Source organism: Wasmannia auropunctata, unplaced genomic scaffold (assembly GCF_000956235.1).
Source record: "Wasmannia auropunctata unplaced genomic scaffold, wasmannia.A_1.0 LD334262.1, whole genome shotgun sequence".
NCBI classification, from domain to species: domain Eukaryota; kingdom Metazoa; phylum Arthropoda; class Insecta; order Hymenoptera; family Formicidae; genus Wasmannia; species Wasmannia auropunctata.
In genome coordinates this window covers 90,207-109,710 of record NW_012028628.1, presented here as the reverse complement: position 1 = coordinate 109,710, position 19,504 = coordinate 90,207, and the positions used below count along the sequence as shown (strand labels likewise).

The window sequence follows — 19,504 nt, the reverse complement described above, 5'->3', positions numbered from 1 at the left end:
CTCCTTTATATTTTATTATATCCCTGAATTTCTTTTTTAAATCTTATCTCAAAGAGATAATCAGAGAAGACCATCCATAAAAAGAAGACGCGATAAGACAATAGTGAATACCAACATTCCCGTAACATTAAGTTGATCAAAAACTTTAATAATTTTTTTTTTGTTTCGCTAGCATAAAAAATATATTTTATTTTTCAAAAAAAAAGTTGAATTTTTGTCAAGCTCTATGACTTTTCTTATATTTTAGAAATTGAATTTTTTTTTAATTAAATCTTTTCTACATCTTTAAAATTAATTCATTAAACTCGACATTTTCATACAAATATAAGAATATTATTAAACTATCAAATTATCAAACATTTTTGTATAGGAAAAGGAAGAAACGAATTCTTTGATCTACCTGACTTTTGGGATACCTGACTTTTATCTGTCCTGCCGCTTCGATCCTACTCATTTTTTTTCTCTATTCAGAAGATGTTCCGAGGACTCCGCCGTTACTTTCACTCTCGCCGGATCGCGTGATCCGTTCAAATACACGCCTCAATGTGGACGTTGGTCATCTCGCTATTGCGTAACTGATTGTTGACGTGCAGCTCGGACGAGGCGTTGCTGTGCACGAGATCCTGTTTGCGATGCACCTGGCGCAGATCGCGTACCGGTCCGATCGCGCGGCAGCAGCTTTCGAGGGTTTTGCGAAAGGCTGCGCGAAACTCGCGATTGAAGTACGCGTAGATCAGCGGATTCAGGGCGCTGTTGAAATAGCCCACCCAGAACACCGTTGCCACCACCACCTTGTCGCTCTTGCACGTGTCGCACAGAGCCGTGATGACATACCTGTATCGAACAGAATTCATAATGTTAATGCATTGAAATAAATCATACAGCGAAATTGGTCCCCTCAGATTTCGTTTTTTTTTTCAAAAATCGAATTTTCATTAATTTTTTATTTAATACATACGTTATGCAATAGACTTATTATGTATACTCTCTAAATTTGAATCAGTGGAAAAGTTACTGATTGAGTCAATAACGCCTTGCATCGCTAATAAATACGTGAAACTGAGCCGAATCCGCTGTGCAATTAGCAAAAACAGCGAAGTCCACTGATTTGTCAACGATTATTCATTTATTTATTAGTGATTTTCGAGAGACAAAGAAGTTGAATTCTACTGATTAGTGACATGTACTTGGAACTGATGCATTCAGTGAATGACCATTGATAATCAGTGACTATCCACTGATTCAGATTTAGAAAGATATATATAATTAAAATTTTTAACTTAATAAAAGATTTATTACGTATAAATTAATATCGTGGATATAAGATATAAAAAGCTGCATATTTAATTTAATCAATAAATTTGAATAATAAATATTGACTGTAACAAATATTGACTGTGTAATCAAGTCACGCAATAACTACCACACGTAAACATGTATATATTTTATAAAAAACTGTTGCTCTTTTCAAAATTTTATAATGATACATTTATTGTTAAGTATATTAGATATGCTTAATATTTTGTAATGAGTTCTCAACTACAGATTGTATACATATACAATCGTCATATCATATGATTATAATTTGTCGTATGACATGTGATTATGACATTTGCGATATGATTTAAATATTAAATAAACTATAATAATGTAAAAATAAAAAAGGATATTTTTTATAATTATAAAAATGCACACAATTTGGTCGCAAAATACATGCACGCAAATACATTATGTATCCATAATGATCTGTATATTGTATCTCCGGAAAGGAAGAAACGAAGTATCTCATTTTCTGTCGGCGTGACCTACATGCACCTGACGTCGAAATTGTTTCCATCGACAAGGGAAGAATGGATTTACAGGCTTCCAAAGGGGGACGATCCTCCACCTCGTCGCGATCTCTCTTGAACCACATTGTTATACGATTTCTCCGTTCCTCCTTTCCCATTATCGATTTGAAAGGGGCCAAATAATGTAGAAATAACTGTATTGAATCGCTCAATGTTAAAATGCCGCGATTCCATAAAGCTAAAAATAAACCGTCTACTTCGGAATCTGCTCTAAATCTGCTGGAGATCTACTTGTTAGAACTTTCCCATTTCGGAATAACATCTCTTTTCATTCGAAGAAATGAAAAATTTAAATAAATTTTAAGTAAGTTTTGAAAAGCAGGCTATATTTATACATTTCTAATTTTTATTTAAAATTATTTCTGCACAAAATGAGAGTAGGTTAATAAAATCAAGAGTAATCAAATTATATCTTCCAATCAAATTTGTAAAATAGATTCTGAAACATGAGTCGATAAAACTTCTTGTAATTATTTATTTTCATTTATTCAACTTTCTATTTTTATCTATTATTATTATAATTATGTAACATTCTCGACGGATCCCACTATCAATTTTTTTTTAACTTTTAATACAGTGTCCATAAAAAGGCACAGAAGTTAATTAAGAAAAATAAATTTTACTCCCACAAAACGCGAATAGTATCGTCGTGTTTTTACGCGCGTTTACATCATTTGATCGATACAAATCGAATTATGTGTCTCGTATTAGTGTATTAGCTGTACACTAGCTAAGAATAGAACGGCTACCGGTTAAGGTCAACTTTCTTGTTTCTTTCTACCTATGTGAATGGCTAAAGTTCTTTACACATTGAGATAGTTTCTCATTGACCGTTGCATCGTTCAATTCCTTTAAAACTTTTATCCGTTTTTCTTCGTCTTTAACGATAGCTGGCGCAACATAATTGCTATACAAATCAATACTTGATTTCTTTTGCCTACTTTTTATGCAATAGTCTGCACCTTAATTTATCATGCAATCAAAACAATTTTTCATGCAGTGGGCTCTGCATTAGATCGATAAATTGTAATCAGTGACGATATAGCACGAGATCAAGATTTTATGTATGTATGTATATAGATAACAATTGAGAATATTTCCAAGATTTATTTATAAATAAATAATGCAGGCAACAAAATTATAAATAAATTTTTCTTTCGAATTTTCATTACACTGTATTATATTGTACATCGTCCAAAGTAATCCTTACAAAATTTACTTGTGTCCCTGTTACGTTGACAGATTCAATTTTGTCTCAAGGAAATATTCACACAATACGAGTAGTGACACCCTGAGACGTGTCAGACAAATAGAATCGAAAAAGCTTGGGCAAGAATGGAAAAGTGGGTCAAGGATTTGCCCCGTAATGAGGCCAGGCGAAGAGGGAAAGAGAGAGGAATAGAGTATTGGCTTGTATTATTCGGCGAAATAATGGGAACAGAGATCCGATTCACGAATATATAGGAAAATTGATAGCCGTATAGTGAATTTAGCGGCGATATTATAGTGGAATCGCGACGACGAGAAATCAATTCCATTGTTTTTCCGACGGAGCGAGAGAGTCGGTGGAACCACCGACAACGGTGTAATGACAATTGATAACGAGCAAATGATCGAAAGCTACGAATTGTTCCGCTTCTTCCTCATGTTTTCCATTCGGTACGTCCCGAGTTACCGAGGCAACGCACCACCTGTTATTATCGCAATGATATATTCTAATTCACGCTTTATCTTCCTCGAACGACTGATACAATTGTGAAGTAAGATTAATAATGTTAAGCACTAATAATATAAAATAAAGAAAATATTTATAAGGAAATATGGAATACAGAAAATACGGAAAATATTGTGTTCCATAATACTAATAATACCTATAAGAGATATAAATTTTATTAACTATATCACCCCGAAATTACAGAAGATTATCAAAATGCTACATATATTTAATAAAAAAAAAAACAATTGGATATAAATTCGACCAAAAATCCTCTTGAACATCGTGATTATAGATCACCGCAATTTACTTTGACGTGGATCACTTGAGAGATCAAAGAGATCTGCGAAAGTGCAACAGGATACGAAATATGAAACTAGCTGAAAGTCGATTAAACTCGAACATACGAATAAGCATTTGCCTTTTCCTCTTGCTAAGCTCGCTGATTTTCGGATCGATTTGGATTATCGCGAAAACATGACAACTGCGCTTTTCTTTCCCAGCCCTCTTTCGAATTATTGAACTTTCTTGACGTCCGTAGGGAATTTTTCACAAAGTGAGAAGCCACTAAGTGATTACATGAAAAAACACTTTGGTGCGTCCATATTTTGGGAAGGCCAATAATGTTATCGTCCCAGTTTTCGGTACAAAAATCTGATTTATTTATTATTTTATTTATTTAAGACAAAATTATTAATTTAATTTTCAATGTATTATGATAAAAAAATCTTTTCTTTCTTATATGATAATTTTTTTTATTCTCTTATATATAATCTCTAAGTTCATTAGAAAGTATTCACATGTTGAATTTTAAAGAATACTAAATGTTAATATAATTTGATCAAAATTTACTTCTATTTTTTTAATATTAAACTTTATTAAACTAATCTTAAAATTAAACTTTATTTTATATACAATTTTGAAATCAAATAAAAATTTGTAAATTTCTCTACTTTTTATTGAATCGATATAATTTCTGTAAATATTAATTAATATTTTATTATTAAAACAAGTGAAATAACAAATAAAAGAATAATAGAAAAAAATTTTCCATTTTTTATTTTATTTCTATATGAATAGTTTTTATCGAACATAACTGGTTTGCAATATAACTTTGTACGTTTTTTTCGAAATCCTACACAAAATATTGTGCCTCGTAAAACAGCAACGTAACTATCCATATCCATTAAATACGAGCGATGAATGTTGTTTATCGTGTGCTAAAAACTCGTAACAAAAGTTATGAAAACTAGAGGGATGTACCAACCAAAAAAGATAAAAATGTATATTTTTCACTTTAAATATAAGTATTTATCGCTTAGAATTATATAAACACATTACAGTATATAATATTTAATATATAAAGAAAATGTATATGAATATACATATTATTTAATGTGAAAATTTTTCATATCTTTGCATTACATATTAAATTAATTAATATTATATTTTACATAAGAAAAATATTTAAATGCAAATTTTACGGTAAACAAATACGTACAACATATTAAATATTTTTACTTATAAAGTTTTTTGCTTTAAACATACATACATACGGCTTACGTAATTCCTTCGTTAATAAAGCCTGGTATTTTATTGAAAAAGTCCTGTATGTATTAAGAAGTTAAATTTAGAAATGGCTGACTTTCGTCGTCGTCAAGTCTATTGTAATGTGTCATGCCACTGCGTTATATCTCGTGGAGAGGCACTTGACACATACCGGAACCACCCTTTCTTCGCTTCGAGGTGGCTGCACACAACCCTCAAGCTTTCTCCGTTGCAAATCTCCGGAGATCGCGGCGGCATACACTACTTTTCTCTATCGATCGCGGCTCCCTATATAACCGTTCGACCAACCGACTCTCACCTCCTTTCCGCGTTACTGCACCCCCAGGAATTTTGGGGCGACACGGCGCAATATTCCTCGGCCGTCCGCTTTCGTTTGGACAACGTTCGATAATAATCGTCAAATGGACGATTTCTCAAGATTGACCTCGATTGATGCGTATCTTTTCCAGGCACTTTCGGCTATCGTATATAGCGTAAACATGTATACACAGATTACGAGTATATATCGCGTGTGTGTGTACATATATGTATATGTTATGTGAAGAGAGATTGCAAATATAATTTGAATTAATCAAAAATAAATTTAGAAATTACATATAATACTATTGCAAATTAATAACTGCTTATATTGTATTATATAATCATTATCAATTCATTTTATATCAAACTCTCCGTAATAAATAGGACGTCCCTTATTAAGCGCACTTCCTTTGAACGATCTTTTTGCCAATCTCGAATTGATTTTTTTTTCCATTAAAAGTAACGTCGGAATACCGTGAAACTGCTTTTGAGTTGCAAGCATTTGAAAATATATTTTTAAAAAACTAAGCTTTGCGTAGAAATACATCCGTATAATAAAATTCTTTGTGTTATTTATACGTCAATTTTATAATAGATTTTATAATCAAATTTTCAGTTATACAGATAGGAAAAATGAAAAGTTTTATCAAAAATTGTTAGAAAATATAAAACGAAAAGTTGCGATAAGTCAATGTTTTTGCTAAGAAGCAATTTATTTTTTATCAAAAAATCTGTAGTTCAAAAAAAAAATGCGTGAAAGATGCCGTATATGCAGTATCATATGTAAGTCCATCATCAGCATGTTCGATTTTGTAATTGCAATTCTTTGTACGTACGAAAATTTAAGAATAACTTAGAAATAACATATAATGCCGGAAATTACAAATGATTACCTGTATTACTATGCACAATCATCCACTTACTAAAATCTCATGTAATATGCGTATCCCATAATATATTTATTACGATGAAAGAATACTCAATTTTCTACGGTCATATAAAATCTCTGACGATTCTATAGAACTTTGATGAATGCAAGCAATTGTCACATGTCTTCTCATACAATCATCTGTAATTTTATAAAATCATACATAATTTCATGAAATCACTGCAATTTCATAAAATCGCATGGATTCTCCCGAATAAAGAATTAATTAGAATTCCATTGCTGATGTTCGCGATGTTATATCATCATCAATAATGAAGACACTTACTTTTAAATTTTAATTACATTCTCATCAACATATAAAAATTCTTGCTTTTATCTTCATTTATCATTGCTCTATATTTTTATCAATATATTGATATTTTTCTACAGTTCGTGATTTGACAATATTTCTCATTCGGAAAAGTTGTTGAGTCAATGAGATTGCTCTGTATTAAGCAATTAGCGAACATTGTAGTTGGTGTACACAATATTTTTCTTCTCTTTTCTTCTTTTGCTTTTTACACCTCGCGTTGTTTGCGCAAAAACGGAGCGAAATGAAGATGCATCCTACACGCGCTACATCTCGCGTAGTTCTATTTACGTTCAAAATTAATTATCGAGTTTCAAGACTATTCTCTCGCCGAAAACGTGCTATTCTCCAAGATACTTCGCTGAACGAAATATTTCCCTCGACGAAACTTTCCATCCGATTCGAAGTAAAACAGAACATCTGTCTGCGTATCCTTTTTTTCTTAACAACTAACGCAAACAGTGTTAAGAAAAAAACTAGTAAATTCTTTATTTAGTGTAATAAAAGATGTATAATATTGTTTTCCTCTTTTTAGCACTTAAGCAGTAATTAACTTAGCATAATGAGGATAACTAAAAGGTTTTTTAAAAACAAGTGAAAGGATTATACAAGTCCCAAGTGAGTGTGCGTGAGTCTCTTAAAAGCATTAGGAATCCTCTCTCGAAGATAACGCAACGTCACGCCAACGATTTACCTCACGTACGTTCCACCCACGATTAATTAACGAAGCGAACACGAAGCGAACATGCAGCCAACACATTGTACGCTATTTAGCGCGAGAAAATAACGTTAATTACCATGACAGATTGTGCGCGGCATGTATTTCACGTTGATACACGTTGATAAGAAAAACAGCAATTTCGCATGTATTGTATTTCCTTATTTTATTATCGATCTATTTCTGAATATTCAATTTAATAAATACCAAAAGAAATTAATATTTATATTAATATTAATATTTATATTTATATTAATATTTATCTTCTATGTAACTGTTTATGAAACAATAACGTACTTTCCTCGTTAATAAGCAAAATTTTTAAACACAAAATTTTGTGTTTTTTTTTCATAAATTAATTTTAGCTACAAAGCTGTTAAAAACTATTTTTTCTGATTATAATCTTCTTTCTATCAGAATTTCGCCCACACGATTTTAATCTCTTTTATGATAATGAAATAAAATACGAGATTACAATTATAGAAAATAATAGAATATCAAATAGAATATATATCGAACATATAAAAGAGAAAATAAGGAAATAAAAAGTGATTTTCAAGTCTCATTGAGAATCTTATTGTATCTCAATAAAACAATAGAAATTTTCGCAAATCAACTTAAAGAAATAATAAATCTAATGTACGTTACCAAAGGAAGAAAGGCAGCCAACAAGCCAGAAACGCTGACATGATGATGCCGAGCGTCCTGGCTGCCTTCCGCTCTCTTTTCATTTTACTGCTGCTAGTTATCTGCGGCTCTTCCGGTTGCGGCTCCGGCGACGATTGGTCCACGGTCGGCAGAGATGTCAGACCGGCCGATATCCCGTTGATCTGCAGATGTTTATTTAGCAGAGCGGCTGCGACTTTGCTCCTAAAACATAAACAAGACAATGAATTATTGTATAATATATAATTGCATAATTACTTAATGTTGTGAAATACAATATCATCATGTTTTATAAAATGTTTTTCATTTAATTAATATTTTCTATTTCACTTGCGCGCGTTTCACACACGTGCACAATCCAGAATTTAACAGACTAACGATGATGTATTAATTGCATTAATTTCAATTTAATAACGCAATTATCACATGAAATATTATCAATTTTAAATCGCCTTTGTCGCGTTGCAGTAAATAGTTAATAATATTAATACTTATATTAGTCTTACAAGTCTTAACTTGAGTTCTTTAATTGAACAACAAACTTAGATGAAATTATATCTGGTCGCGAATAATCTCTAAGAAAAGATTCTTATACTTATAAATTAACAATTTTTATTAGATTTGTAAAATTCCGTAATTTATTCGGTGTTTGGCCAAAGTATCACGCGCTCTTTTTCTTCTCTGTTTAAAATCGTGTCACCAATGTTTATTCAACTTCGACCTTCTCGACCGCGAGTACGATGCACCGTCGGTTTTAACAGCACTTGGCCGTTATCCAAGTTTACTTCACGCTACCTTTTCGGTCTGCTAAACCGCATGAATTTAATGTCTTCCCGACATATGTACAATTATTTTATTGTTACTTCCATTTTGAATTCACCGCAGTACAGTTGGACAATCTTGAACTTTGACCTTCCGACCTAGATTTTTCATCGTAACTTGATGAAAAATTTTACAAGAATTAATAAAAGAATTTTAATATTTTATTACGAAGCCATGAGAATTATTTTATTTTCATAATATATTAAATTCTTTTCATTAGCTTATTTTATTACTATTATTATTATTACTGGACAGTAATATTTCTTAATAATAATAATAATAATTTGGTTATACAATTAAAAATTAAATATAAAAAACCACAACAATGTACATGTGTACAATTTCTATATTATCTTTCGAAAATTAGGATAATTCCTGAATTAGAACTGGAATAACTACTCCGATGTTGAAAATGTAATGTATTTACCCAGTGTATGTTTATTTTTACATGTGTTACTATGATATATATGTATACATATAATCAAGAAAATTGCACATCGTATATGTTTGGTGAGCTTTCGCATTCAAATATTGCATTCGTTATTTGATTTGCTTCGCCCGCGCGATTTAACAACGTCCATTTCACCGTACTTACTGCTGATTCACGGGAAAACGCAACTTCGAATTACTGCTCGCGTGAATTAATATAGCAAAATATTTGCAAAACGGATGTTTCAATTATCCATAAATCGAGAGAAGAAGCATTTTATATGTTATTTTATTAGAAAAATACCGCGCTGATAAAATATTTAAAAAGGACATTTTGTTACTGAATCTTTTCAAAGTATATTTGATTATTTATATTTTTTTAAATATTTATTATATATACACATGTATTAATATTTTATTTATTTACATTTTAAATATATTGTTAATTATTTTTCAGACAATATTGATAACACCAAAAACATCGTTATAATATATAATCATCATCTAAGCCCTCTTGTAAACAGAAAGATTGCAATAGGATTATAGTCATAATAAGTATTTGCATTCGTAATAAAAATTCCAACGATATCGGCGACGCAATTACGAGTAAAACGGGGAATATCAAAGTTTTCGAACTTTGAATTACTAATTAGCATATCCTAAATAAGTAGTTTATAAATGAGTAGTTTACGAATAAGTAGTTTCCCTCATTACTAGAGGCAAACGCAATTAAACTTTCGTAGTTTACCAGTATATCCCGGTTTGCATTAGCCCAGATACTGCGTAGATACTGCGAGTGTAGATATTAATATCTTGATTTAATATATTCAAATAGAAGAGAGAAAGAAAGAGTCCCTTCAATACAATATATGTATATTATAAATATATTTCTCTTATACAGATCGTAAAATTTTTTGTCAATTAATATAGATAATTACTCAAGTAATAAGATGACGTCAAATTGCGTTTCAACAACGTCTTATTAGCATTAGAAACATTATTAAGACGTCTTTTGATGTCTTATTAAAATGTCACCTTGCTACTTGGTTTACGATCTAAGTCATTACAATAACACGGGTACATAATTTTTTTATTGTTTTACTTCGGCTACAAGATAAATTAAAATTTTTATGTTTTACTATTTACTAAAAAATAAATTCAAGATTGCTCTCGTAACATGATAACCGTTTGTATAAGCTAGTTCAATTAAAAAGTTCCGAGATCAATTGAAGAGCTTTCATATTACTTTGAATCTCGGCAACCATGGCTTTTAACAAAAAGAATATCTCGCACAAACCTCTTATTTTAGCTGCAAACTCGTGTACGAAGTTACGCTCGTTCTCGAAACAGGAGCAAACAAGATGCTTCTCGGCTAAGCTTTTTTTTTCATAAACACTCGCTAAGGCATAAGGAGAACGTCGAAAGCTTTGGCCGAAGCTAAATTTGATATTACGCGAGTATGGAAAGATTTGAAACTTCTGAGATTCTAGCAAATAAACGATCACGTAACATTCTTGTCGGTAAAACTATTTTGTCTTCGCGAAATTCGAAATTGTTATTATATTTAAACCTGGCCAATTGTAAAATTTTAGACGTTATTGCGTCGGAATATACAATACATATCTGAATAAATCTCAATTTCAAAAATTATTATTTAAATCTAATTTTAAGTATTTTTTATTTTATTTTAAGTATTTATATTTTATTTTCTTGTTTAATCTTATTTCCTTTATTTTAATTATAATATATATATATTTTTTTCTTACTTTTCTAGACGTTATTGTGTTACAAGCATCGCCAGATTTTAAGACCTAAGTAAATAAATAAATTTGTGGTTCCAAGGGAACAATGCGCAGTGTATTCATCTTCATTAAATCGAGACTTGCAGCTGCATTACGCTCGATCTGGATTATAGGTACATACATATAGTCGCTGCATAGTTATGCGCGGTATTTCGCTGCCATACGGATAGTCCGATCGTAATTCGCGCGAAATAAGGCCGCCGATAGCGACGGCGATGGTGAAATATCTTTCACAAGATTACCACGACGGGATCATTTATCGTCTGTCTCATGCAGTTACGTTAAATGAATGTTTAACAAGCAGCTCGTAAATGCATTTTAATACCACGTTATGAAATACGATAACGTAAAAGTCAGTAAAAATCGTTTTACCTGTTTTAATTCATTTATATAACAAAAATCGGATTCTCTTCTCTATTTATATAAATATACGAAAATAATTATTACATATATAATATTTTTCTCTGTTATATATGTATATTATATATACATATATATAACATAAAAATAAGATATATATAGGCATATACAATATACACTTGACGCGATTCACTACCTCTTCATGTATACATATAATAGTGACAAAATAAAATATTATTAAATAAACTAATTTAATAATGGTAATCATGGCGTGAGAACTGCCTGTCTGCTCTTTATGCCAAAGGTCCACGTTCAAATCTATCCGGAACATATTAGATTGCTTTCGATCATCACCTCTCGGCAAGCAATAACAAACTACATACCGGGAATATTTGCCAAAACAGTCACCATGGAAAGGTACACAAATGGAGCAGCGAGATTCTCATAGACAAAATTCATGCGCTCCCAAGTGATTGCATAAATTGGAGACTATAATCTTCAGTCATAAAGGACCAATTTGAGAGAGAGAGAGAGAGAGAGAGAGAGAAAATTAAATAAAGTTATTTTTAAATCGAACTATGTTTTTAAGTTTCTAAAGGAAAACGATATCTAAACCATAAATTACTCCAAGTGTATCTTATAACAATTAATATAATTTCAAAAGGAAAAAGCAATCTCTGAAAAAGAATATATCGCGTTTCTTATTATTACAAATATTTGTTAATGATAAAAAACCATTTAAAATTATTAGGAAAGTACGTGAAATTATTAGGTATGTAAGTGAAATAAAAATCTATATGTTTACACAAAATGGATGTCGGCGAGACATCGTTTTCTTAATAAAAAAGAAACGGAACCTATGTACATACTTTATGTATACACAGGCAATAGAATGGAAAATCAGTCGGTCGGTCGTAAAAACGGGGCAGATGAATGAAGCTTATGATTGCGCAAGGATATGAAACGAAGTATACGGCTTACAAAACATACACAGGGTGGTTTATAAAGTCCCACCCTATCCCCCTGGATCTTCGAATGGCTGTAGATATTTAAAAAACGATGGAGTGTAAGTTCGACCATTTTTAGACACATTTTTTATGCAAAAAAGATTTCTTAGCCCCTTTTAAAGTCTATTTTTAAATTTTAAACTCTTGTAACTTTTAATAGGGGCATTGTAACGACTTACAATTTACGTGAAAATTTTTCTTTTAACTATAGCTTTAAAAAAAAATACAATTCGACCCTCTTTTCTATTTAAAATGTTTAAGTTGTCTCCCGCTTTTAAAGGGATTAAAAAAATTTGCATAAAAGGAGCAACCCTTAAAAATAATCGAACTCGTGTGCTACCATTTTTTTTATATCTAAAGCCATTTCCAGGGGGTAGAATTTTACAACCACCTTGTATATATTCTAAGCTATACGGACGCGGGACACGGCAAAAATCGCTCGTAAAAGGTAAGGTAGTCGACCACGGAATTGGAAAATATGTATAGGGGGTATCCGATAAATCACAATATAACCAACAAAGGATATAATTTTTCGTGAAAAAAACAAATAAAAAGTACAATAGAAATATATGTAATTGCAGTGTTAAAAACATATTATATAAATGTGAAATATAAGATATAAAATTTTTTATAAAATATATTATAGTAATTAAAATTTAAATTTAAAAGATATAAAATAAAATAGATATATTTATAATTAATTACTTAACTCTTGCTTCAAGAAAGATAATCTTACTTTTTTTAGAAGAATCTAAGAAACTAAAAGAATTGTTCAGAGATTTTAATACCCTCAATACTTCGTCGGCAAATGTACGCACAACGAATTCCATGGGGATCTTATCTCACCGAGGAAGCTCGCATTCGAGACGATTCGATAAGCTGTAAGCTCACACAGTGAAGAAGTTAGGGTAAAAGCTTTTCTTCATCCTTTGCTTTGATCTAACTCGACTTTACTTTTTGAAACTTTTTGCAGATTAGATTACAAGCTTCCTTTGATGCGAGTGTTCGTTTTTTTCTTTTTTTTTTTACGAAAAATAAGTAACCGATTGAACCAAGTCGTCCGAGATTTTTAGTAAAGAATCAGTAAAGAAGATGAAGTGAAAGAAAATTTGACTTCCACTTCAGAAATGTTATAAAAGAAGAATGATGCTACGCTCGATGGAAAGTATCTGGGATTTTATCGTTAGTGAAGAGTGATGGAATCGCTGTATGAATTTTTATCTAATGGATTATTTTAGCCAATTTCGGAAAAAGGATCTGTCTATGTAAAATCAATAAAATCTATATATAAAAGTTTAAGATATAATATTTTTATTTTTTATGATTGATAATTATTTTCTTATTAACTGTCTCTTATCTTTTTAAGTATTAATTCCTTTACATTTTAATAAAATCATAAGGAAGATTACGGATGTTTTCTTTTCTTATTTGCTATTGTAAGTTATATCATATTACTTATTCTCTAAATTGTAATACGATTATATACTTCAATATTTGATGTAATAATCCTAACGTAAAAGATTACTCTGCGTTGCTACGTTACGTCTTATCGCCCTGGGAATATATCACGTCGGTATTTTAGCCAGCCCTCGGAGCAGTTAGGTGACGTTTCGAGGTCTTCCGGAGCGAGGGCTTAGCCCGATTTAAACAAGTGCGTCGCAAACTGCGCCTCGTCTCCTTTTTAAGCACACACATCACAGTCTATTCCGCGTGTGCTATTTGCAATTCTTTTCAACAAATCTTCACGGCGCGCGTGACCCACTTTCTAGCTACTAGCCTCCGGTACACATCTCGACGAAATCCCACACAAACATACACGGCGAATTGATATTAGCCCGAGGACTTTAGCCCGTGACGGCAAAGTAGGCCGTCTGGAAATCTCATGCGGCCTGTTTGGAGTATAGTGTAATTGCACTACCTGCAATGTATGTGTGTACTCGTGTGTAATAAGCAGATTTTGCCACGTTTCGTAAAACTTATTAAATACACAATAGATGGAAGAAAAAGTATTTCCATAACTTGTGCTTCCTAAGATAATCTGTGAAAAAAATGGAAAAAGAAAGAAATTTCGTTTGTCACGAATTTTTAATAAAACTGTGCTAAATAAATGAAAACAATATATTTTGATAAAAAGTTTTGTACTAATTAACTAAGTAACTATATTTTTCTTTTGCGCAAAATTTCTCTCTCCCAAGAAAGGTGGATTAAAATTCTGCAAATATCCTTTTAAGTATTGTAGTTTTGTTTAATATTTTTGTACAATTTATAATAACTTTATTTTCAAGAATAAAATGACGAAATCTGTAATAAATTAGAGATGTTTCTATATAAGTTAAAAATAATTTTCTCAAAAGAACAACAGAGAAAATTCATTTTCAATGCCGGTTAGCAATTATTCAGTACTTACAATTTGATTAGAATTACGCGATTAGATATATTATCTATAATAACTTATACGAAATGTATGGTGAGTGGTTTAGTTATGCTCGGTAGTGTTAGTGTAGTTTAGTGTAATGATAATTATCGTTAAAGTGTACGATAACGAACACTTCACACTCTATCGTAGCCGTAATCTTCGCCGTTGCCATTAGCAACGACCGCGCTTAATTGAACTTCGATAATCATTTGATACGCAATCGAGTTTAAGATCGTTAAAAATTAAAGTCATCGTTCATAATTAATAAAGTCGCATCACTGGCCGACAATCGTAAATGATAATCCACAAAATCCCAGAATGGAGAAATAATAGCTTTCTGTGCGTAATAACATAAAGGGAAAACTAGAATAATTAAAGCAACATGAAAAATAAAATTTTAAATAGCTTAACACAGAGGGAAAACTAAAAGTATTAACGAAAAGTAGTGTAAATAAAATTATTATTTCTTTTAAAATTTATTTTAATTAATTTATTTATTTGATAGATAATGCCCAATATAATATTGCGAAATGTATTAAGCATATTGTTTTTATTATGAATTATTGTGAATTTCCATCATGAGTTTAATAGTATGCTTAAACGTCACAGTACTATCGCCAGTTTACTTTAAAGTGGCGCAGTTTTTCGTTTTCCGCGACTCGCAAACGCGTCCACCGGGACTCATTGAGGAAAGAGTAGTCATCGATGAGCTTTTCTTCAGCAGAAAAGAGAGCGGATACCGCGTGAGCTTGGAAATTGGCGAGCGACATCGGAATTGCTAAAGCGATTCCGCCACCAATTCCGAGGCGAGGAAGAACGTGAGTTACCGTATATATTCCAAGCACTAGGAAAGCAGGAGGAAATAGCCACTGGTATTCGAGGGCTAGAAGCAGTCGCTGCCGCTGCTAGTTCGAATTGAAAATGGGGTGAATTGTATGGAAAGCGGACCTTCAGGACCGAATTCTCACAATTGAAAGTCTAACCTACGAAAGATTATCTCCTCAATTTTGCGTTCTTAAGAATACATATATGCACACGTTTTCCATTGTGACGTTGTGCGAATAACAGTTTGAAAATTACTTTTCTTTAATGGAAAAATACAGTAACAAAAGAAGAACAGTCGAAATGCGTACGAAGATCATGGTGAGATTCAAATTTTTTAAATCGAGAATCTTCCAGGATTTATTATATTAATACCAATTTTTAATAATTTACCTTAAATATATTATTGATAAAAATTTAGTTTTAAATCAAGAGTCTTTCAAGGTTTATTATATTAATACCAATTTTTAATTATTTATCTTAAACATATTATTGATAAAAATTTAATTTTAAATCAAGAGTCTTCCAGGATTTATTATATTTATACCAATTTTAATAATTTGTCTTAAACATACGAGTATTATTGATAAAAATATTATTGGTAAAAATCTGTATCTTCTTTTATTATTACATTATATGTAATAATAAAATTATATATTTTTAAAATAATAAAATAAGAGCCATATGTTTTATATTAGAAAGAAACTTGGTGTTTGATAATGGAACTGAATTTCTGACTTCGAACGATGGCATTTGATTACAATGTAGACGATGATGTCTATAGAACTCAATTACCGAGGATTTAAGCTAAAACGCGTACCGCGCGTCTGGAGAAAACTTCGATAATTCTTTTGACGACGAACGTCAAAAGCCAATTTGCACACGTCTTCGACTGATGATGAACTTCATTGGCTCGCGATTTAAAAAGTGATTCAAAGAAACGGGGTCTGATTTAAAGATGTGCAAGATTTCTTTCGTGACGATTCCTTAGGTTTAGCATATCAAAGAGAGCGAGCGGCACATCTGCATTTTCCTCTGGTTTCTTCCTATTCCGTAGAAGAAGCTGCTCTATCGCGAAGACAATGATTTACCGAAAGAACTATGAGAAAAGCCGCTTGAAATTCAAAATCAGTGATAAAAATGTATTGTGCATTTCTTTGTGCGCATTTAATTTTACCAAAGAGACGTTTTCACATAAAAAAAAAAGAAATTAATATTTATCAGATAAATAATAAATTATCGTAAAGTGTGCTGGAAAAATTACTTATAAATTAGAAAATATTTGGTCTCAGTAATATACACTGAGAAAAAAAAGTGTAAAATCAAATGAATATTTCTTGATTCAACTACTTGGCGGTCATGGGCAATAAATATTTATTGATTCTCAAAAAATATCACGTTAATGTTATTGATGTATGTTTAATTCAAAAACATATATAATTGAACCAAAGAAAAACCGTCAACAAAACGCATTTAGTTATATTACCAACTTTTTTTCTCAGTGTAAAAGATTTTTAATATAAAACTGGCAGCACGTAAATTACACATTAAGAGCCGAATTAAAATTTTAAGCGTTTAAGTCTTCGGCTTAAGATCTTAAACTCTGAAGTTTTAAATTAAAATTCTAAACTTTAAATTAAATATACTTTTCTCCATGAAAAAATTAAATCAGTTAACGAAATGTTAATAAACGTTAATAAATGCTCGTTAATAGAAAACACGATAGGAGATGTATGTACATATATTGTGTAAAAATAAACATATGGCGATCGCGCAGGATCGAGAAGCCGCTATAATAGTCATCAGTTATACTCGATGTCGATCAAACTCGATCACGCTAATCTCATGCATCACGGACAAAATTGGCGAACTCTTCGTGACACGTGTTATTATCAAGTGGCGGCTGACGTCGTGCTGCCGTGTCTGACCACAGTCGGGTCTCTTCTACTTACGGCTAGTTAGATATGGCAGTTAATATTCCGATCGATCTCTATAGCGTATCGTCTTCCTTATCATAAACTTCGCGGAAACTTAGACATGTATACAGAACGTATTCTTTTTATAGGGATTCCACAATCGATTTATAGTTGGTTATTCCTCAAGGGAAATGTCAAGAAATTCTGTATTTTAAAGTTAAGTTTAAAGTAAAGGCTCTCATAGCGCAGAATTAAGTTTTAAAATATATTATATATATAATATCAGTACAGATAAAATTAATATTATTGAAGAATGTAATGTTTTTTTATTATCTTACCTAAAGCTTAATTTATCATTTTATAAGTACTTACTTTCGATTGTTAATCATTTCAATCTTACAAAATTTAAGAAAATATTTCAATTTGGAAGATTTTTATTTCTCGAAAAATTTTAAGATATAATAATAATAATAATAATAATGATGAGACTAAAAAATAATAAAAATTTGTCTGCAGATAAAATTAGGATTTAATATTAATTTCAAAACGTAATCATTGTTAACATTATTAACTGTTCAAAACTACTAATAGCGAGACATTTGTCACAGTATACCTAGCTTAATTTTTTTGTCATTAGACTGCATATAGCGTATAGCATATAACGCGCTTCGTTATAGTGGCCGCAACTACTGCAGCTGCAGTTACAACTCGAAACATTGGGCTAAGAGGAAAGTTTCGTCGTCGAAGTGAACAATGCAGGGCATCGTGACGAGGAAACTGATAAGCAAGAATAAAGTTTCTATTAAATTTACGAATTTCTTAAAAATAAAAAAAAAGAAATAGAAGAAGAGAGACAGAAATTCGATAGAAAATGTATTCTTATATGTGACAGTTAGGTAAGATGTGACTTTATTTTGGAATAAATATAATTTCTCTAACAATATATATAAAATATAATAATTAATATAAAACCTTCTTTAACAAATTATATTTTTAAAGCATGTGTGTATATGTATATGCATATATTTATAACCCATCAGCTAATATTAATTAATATAATTATATATATTATCCTTTTAGAAGCGTAATAATTTTATTATTTTGTCTCTAATTTTATTTATTGTTAAATTTATAATTTCCTTGAGAAGTACACAAAATATTACACGTCCCGACAATCGCAAGTCGCGATTTAAGATAATCGGAAATTTATCAAGAAAACAATGTAATCTAATCATCAAATGTCGATTTCATATGGCTAGGTCAATTTCCTTCCGGGATATTTCCGCGTAAGCTGTCGTCCTTTGCAAGTTCGTATCCTTTTAAGGGTAAGGGTGAGACAGGGAAAAGCGAGGAGTAATGAAAGTGACAAGGCAGACGGGTCACGAAGTAAGTAATAATCTTTTAGATTAAGGCCAGAGGAACTGCTAGATAATCCTGGAAAGTTCAATTTCGAGCCGCTAAAGAAGCCATTTCTACCTCTACCTCTTCCTCCCTCTCGCCAATTCGAAAGGTCTTACAAAGAAATAGAACTCGCGAAATGGAACTTGCTGGAGAAAAAAACATCAAAGGATATAATTATGTTAAACATCTGCTGCGGATCGCAGACGATCCTTAATTATAACACTTCCTACAAATCACGTCATGTAATGATAAATATAATTAGATACGCGATATGTGTGACAGCTGGACGCTTGACGCTGGACGAATTGCGTCGATCATATATTCGCAAATATTTAATAATTATATATTTTGCTCGTTGATCTCGTAATCATAATTTATGTTTTTCAATCATTCGAAATTACAGTCAATTATGTTATTATAATGCTGTCAAAAATCCAACTATATAACTAATCCAATTATTATCCAGCTAAACTT

General features: G+C 31.1%; 1 protein-coding gene across 4 annotated transcripts in view; it reads right to left on the bottom strand.

Annotated features, from left to right (window-relative positions):
• Positions 1–307: 307 nt before the first annotated feature.
• Positions 308–19,504, bottom strand: part of LOC105458881 (octopamine receptor beta-1R-like) — a 61,102-nt gene continuing 41,905 nt past the window's right edge. For all 4 annotated transcript variants that reach the window (XM_011704477.1, XM_011704478.1, XM_011704476.1 and 1 more), the window contains 2 exons: positions 8,038–8,259; positions 308–834 (listed from right to left, as the gene is read on the bottom strand). In XM_011704477.1, the coding sequence (XP_011702779.1) occupies positions 528–834; positions 8,038–8,259 (529 nt within the window). In that variant the 3' untranslated portion in view covers positions 308–527. The remainder of the gene's footprint in view (positions 835–8,037; positions 8,260–19,504) is intronic.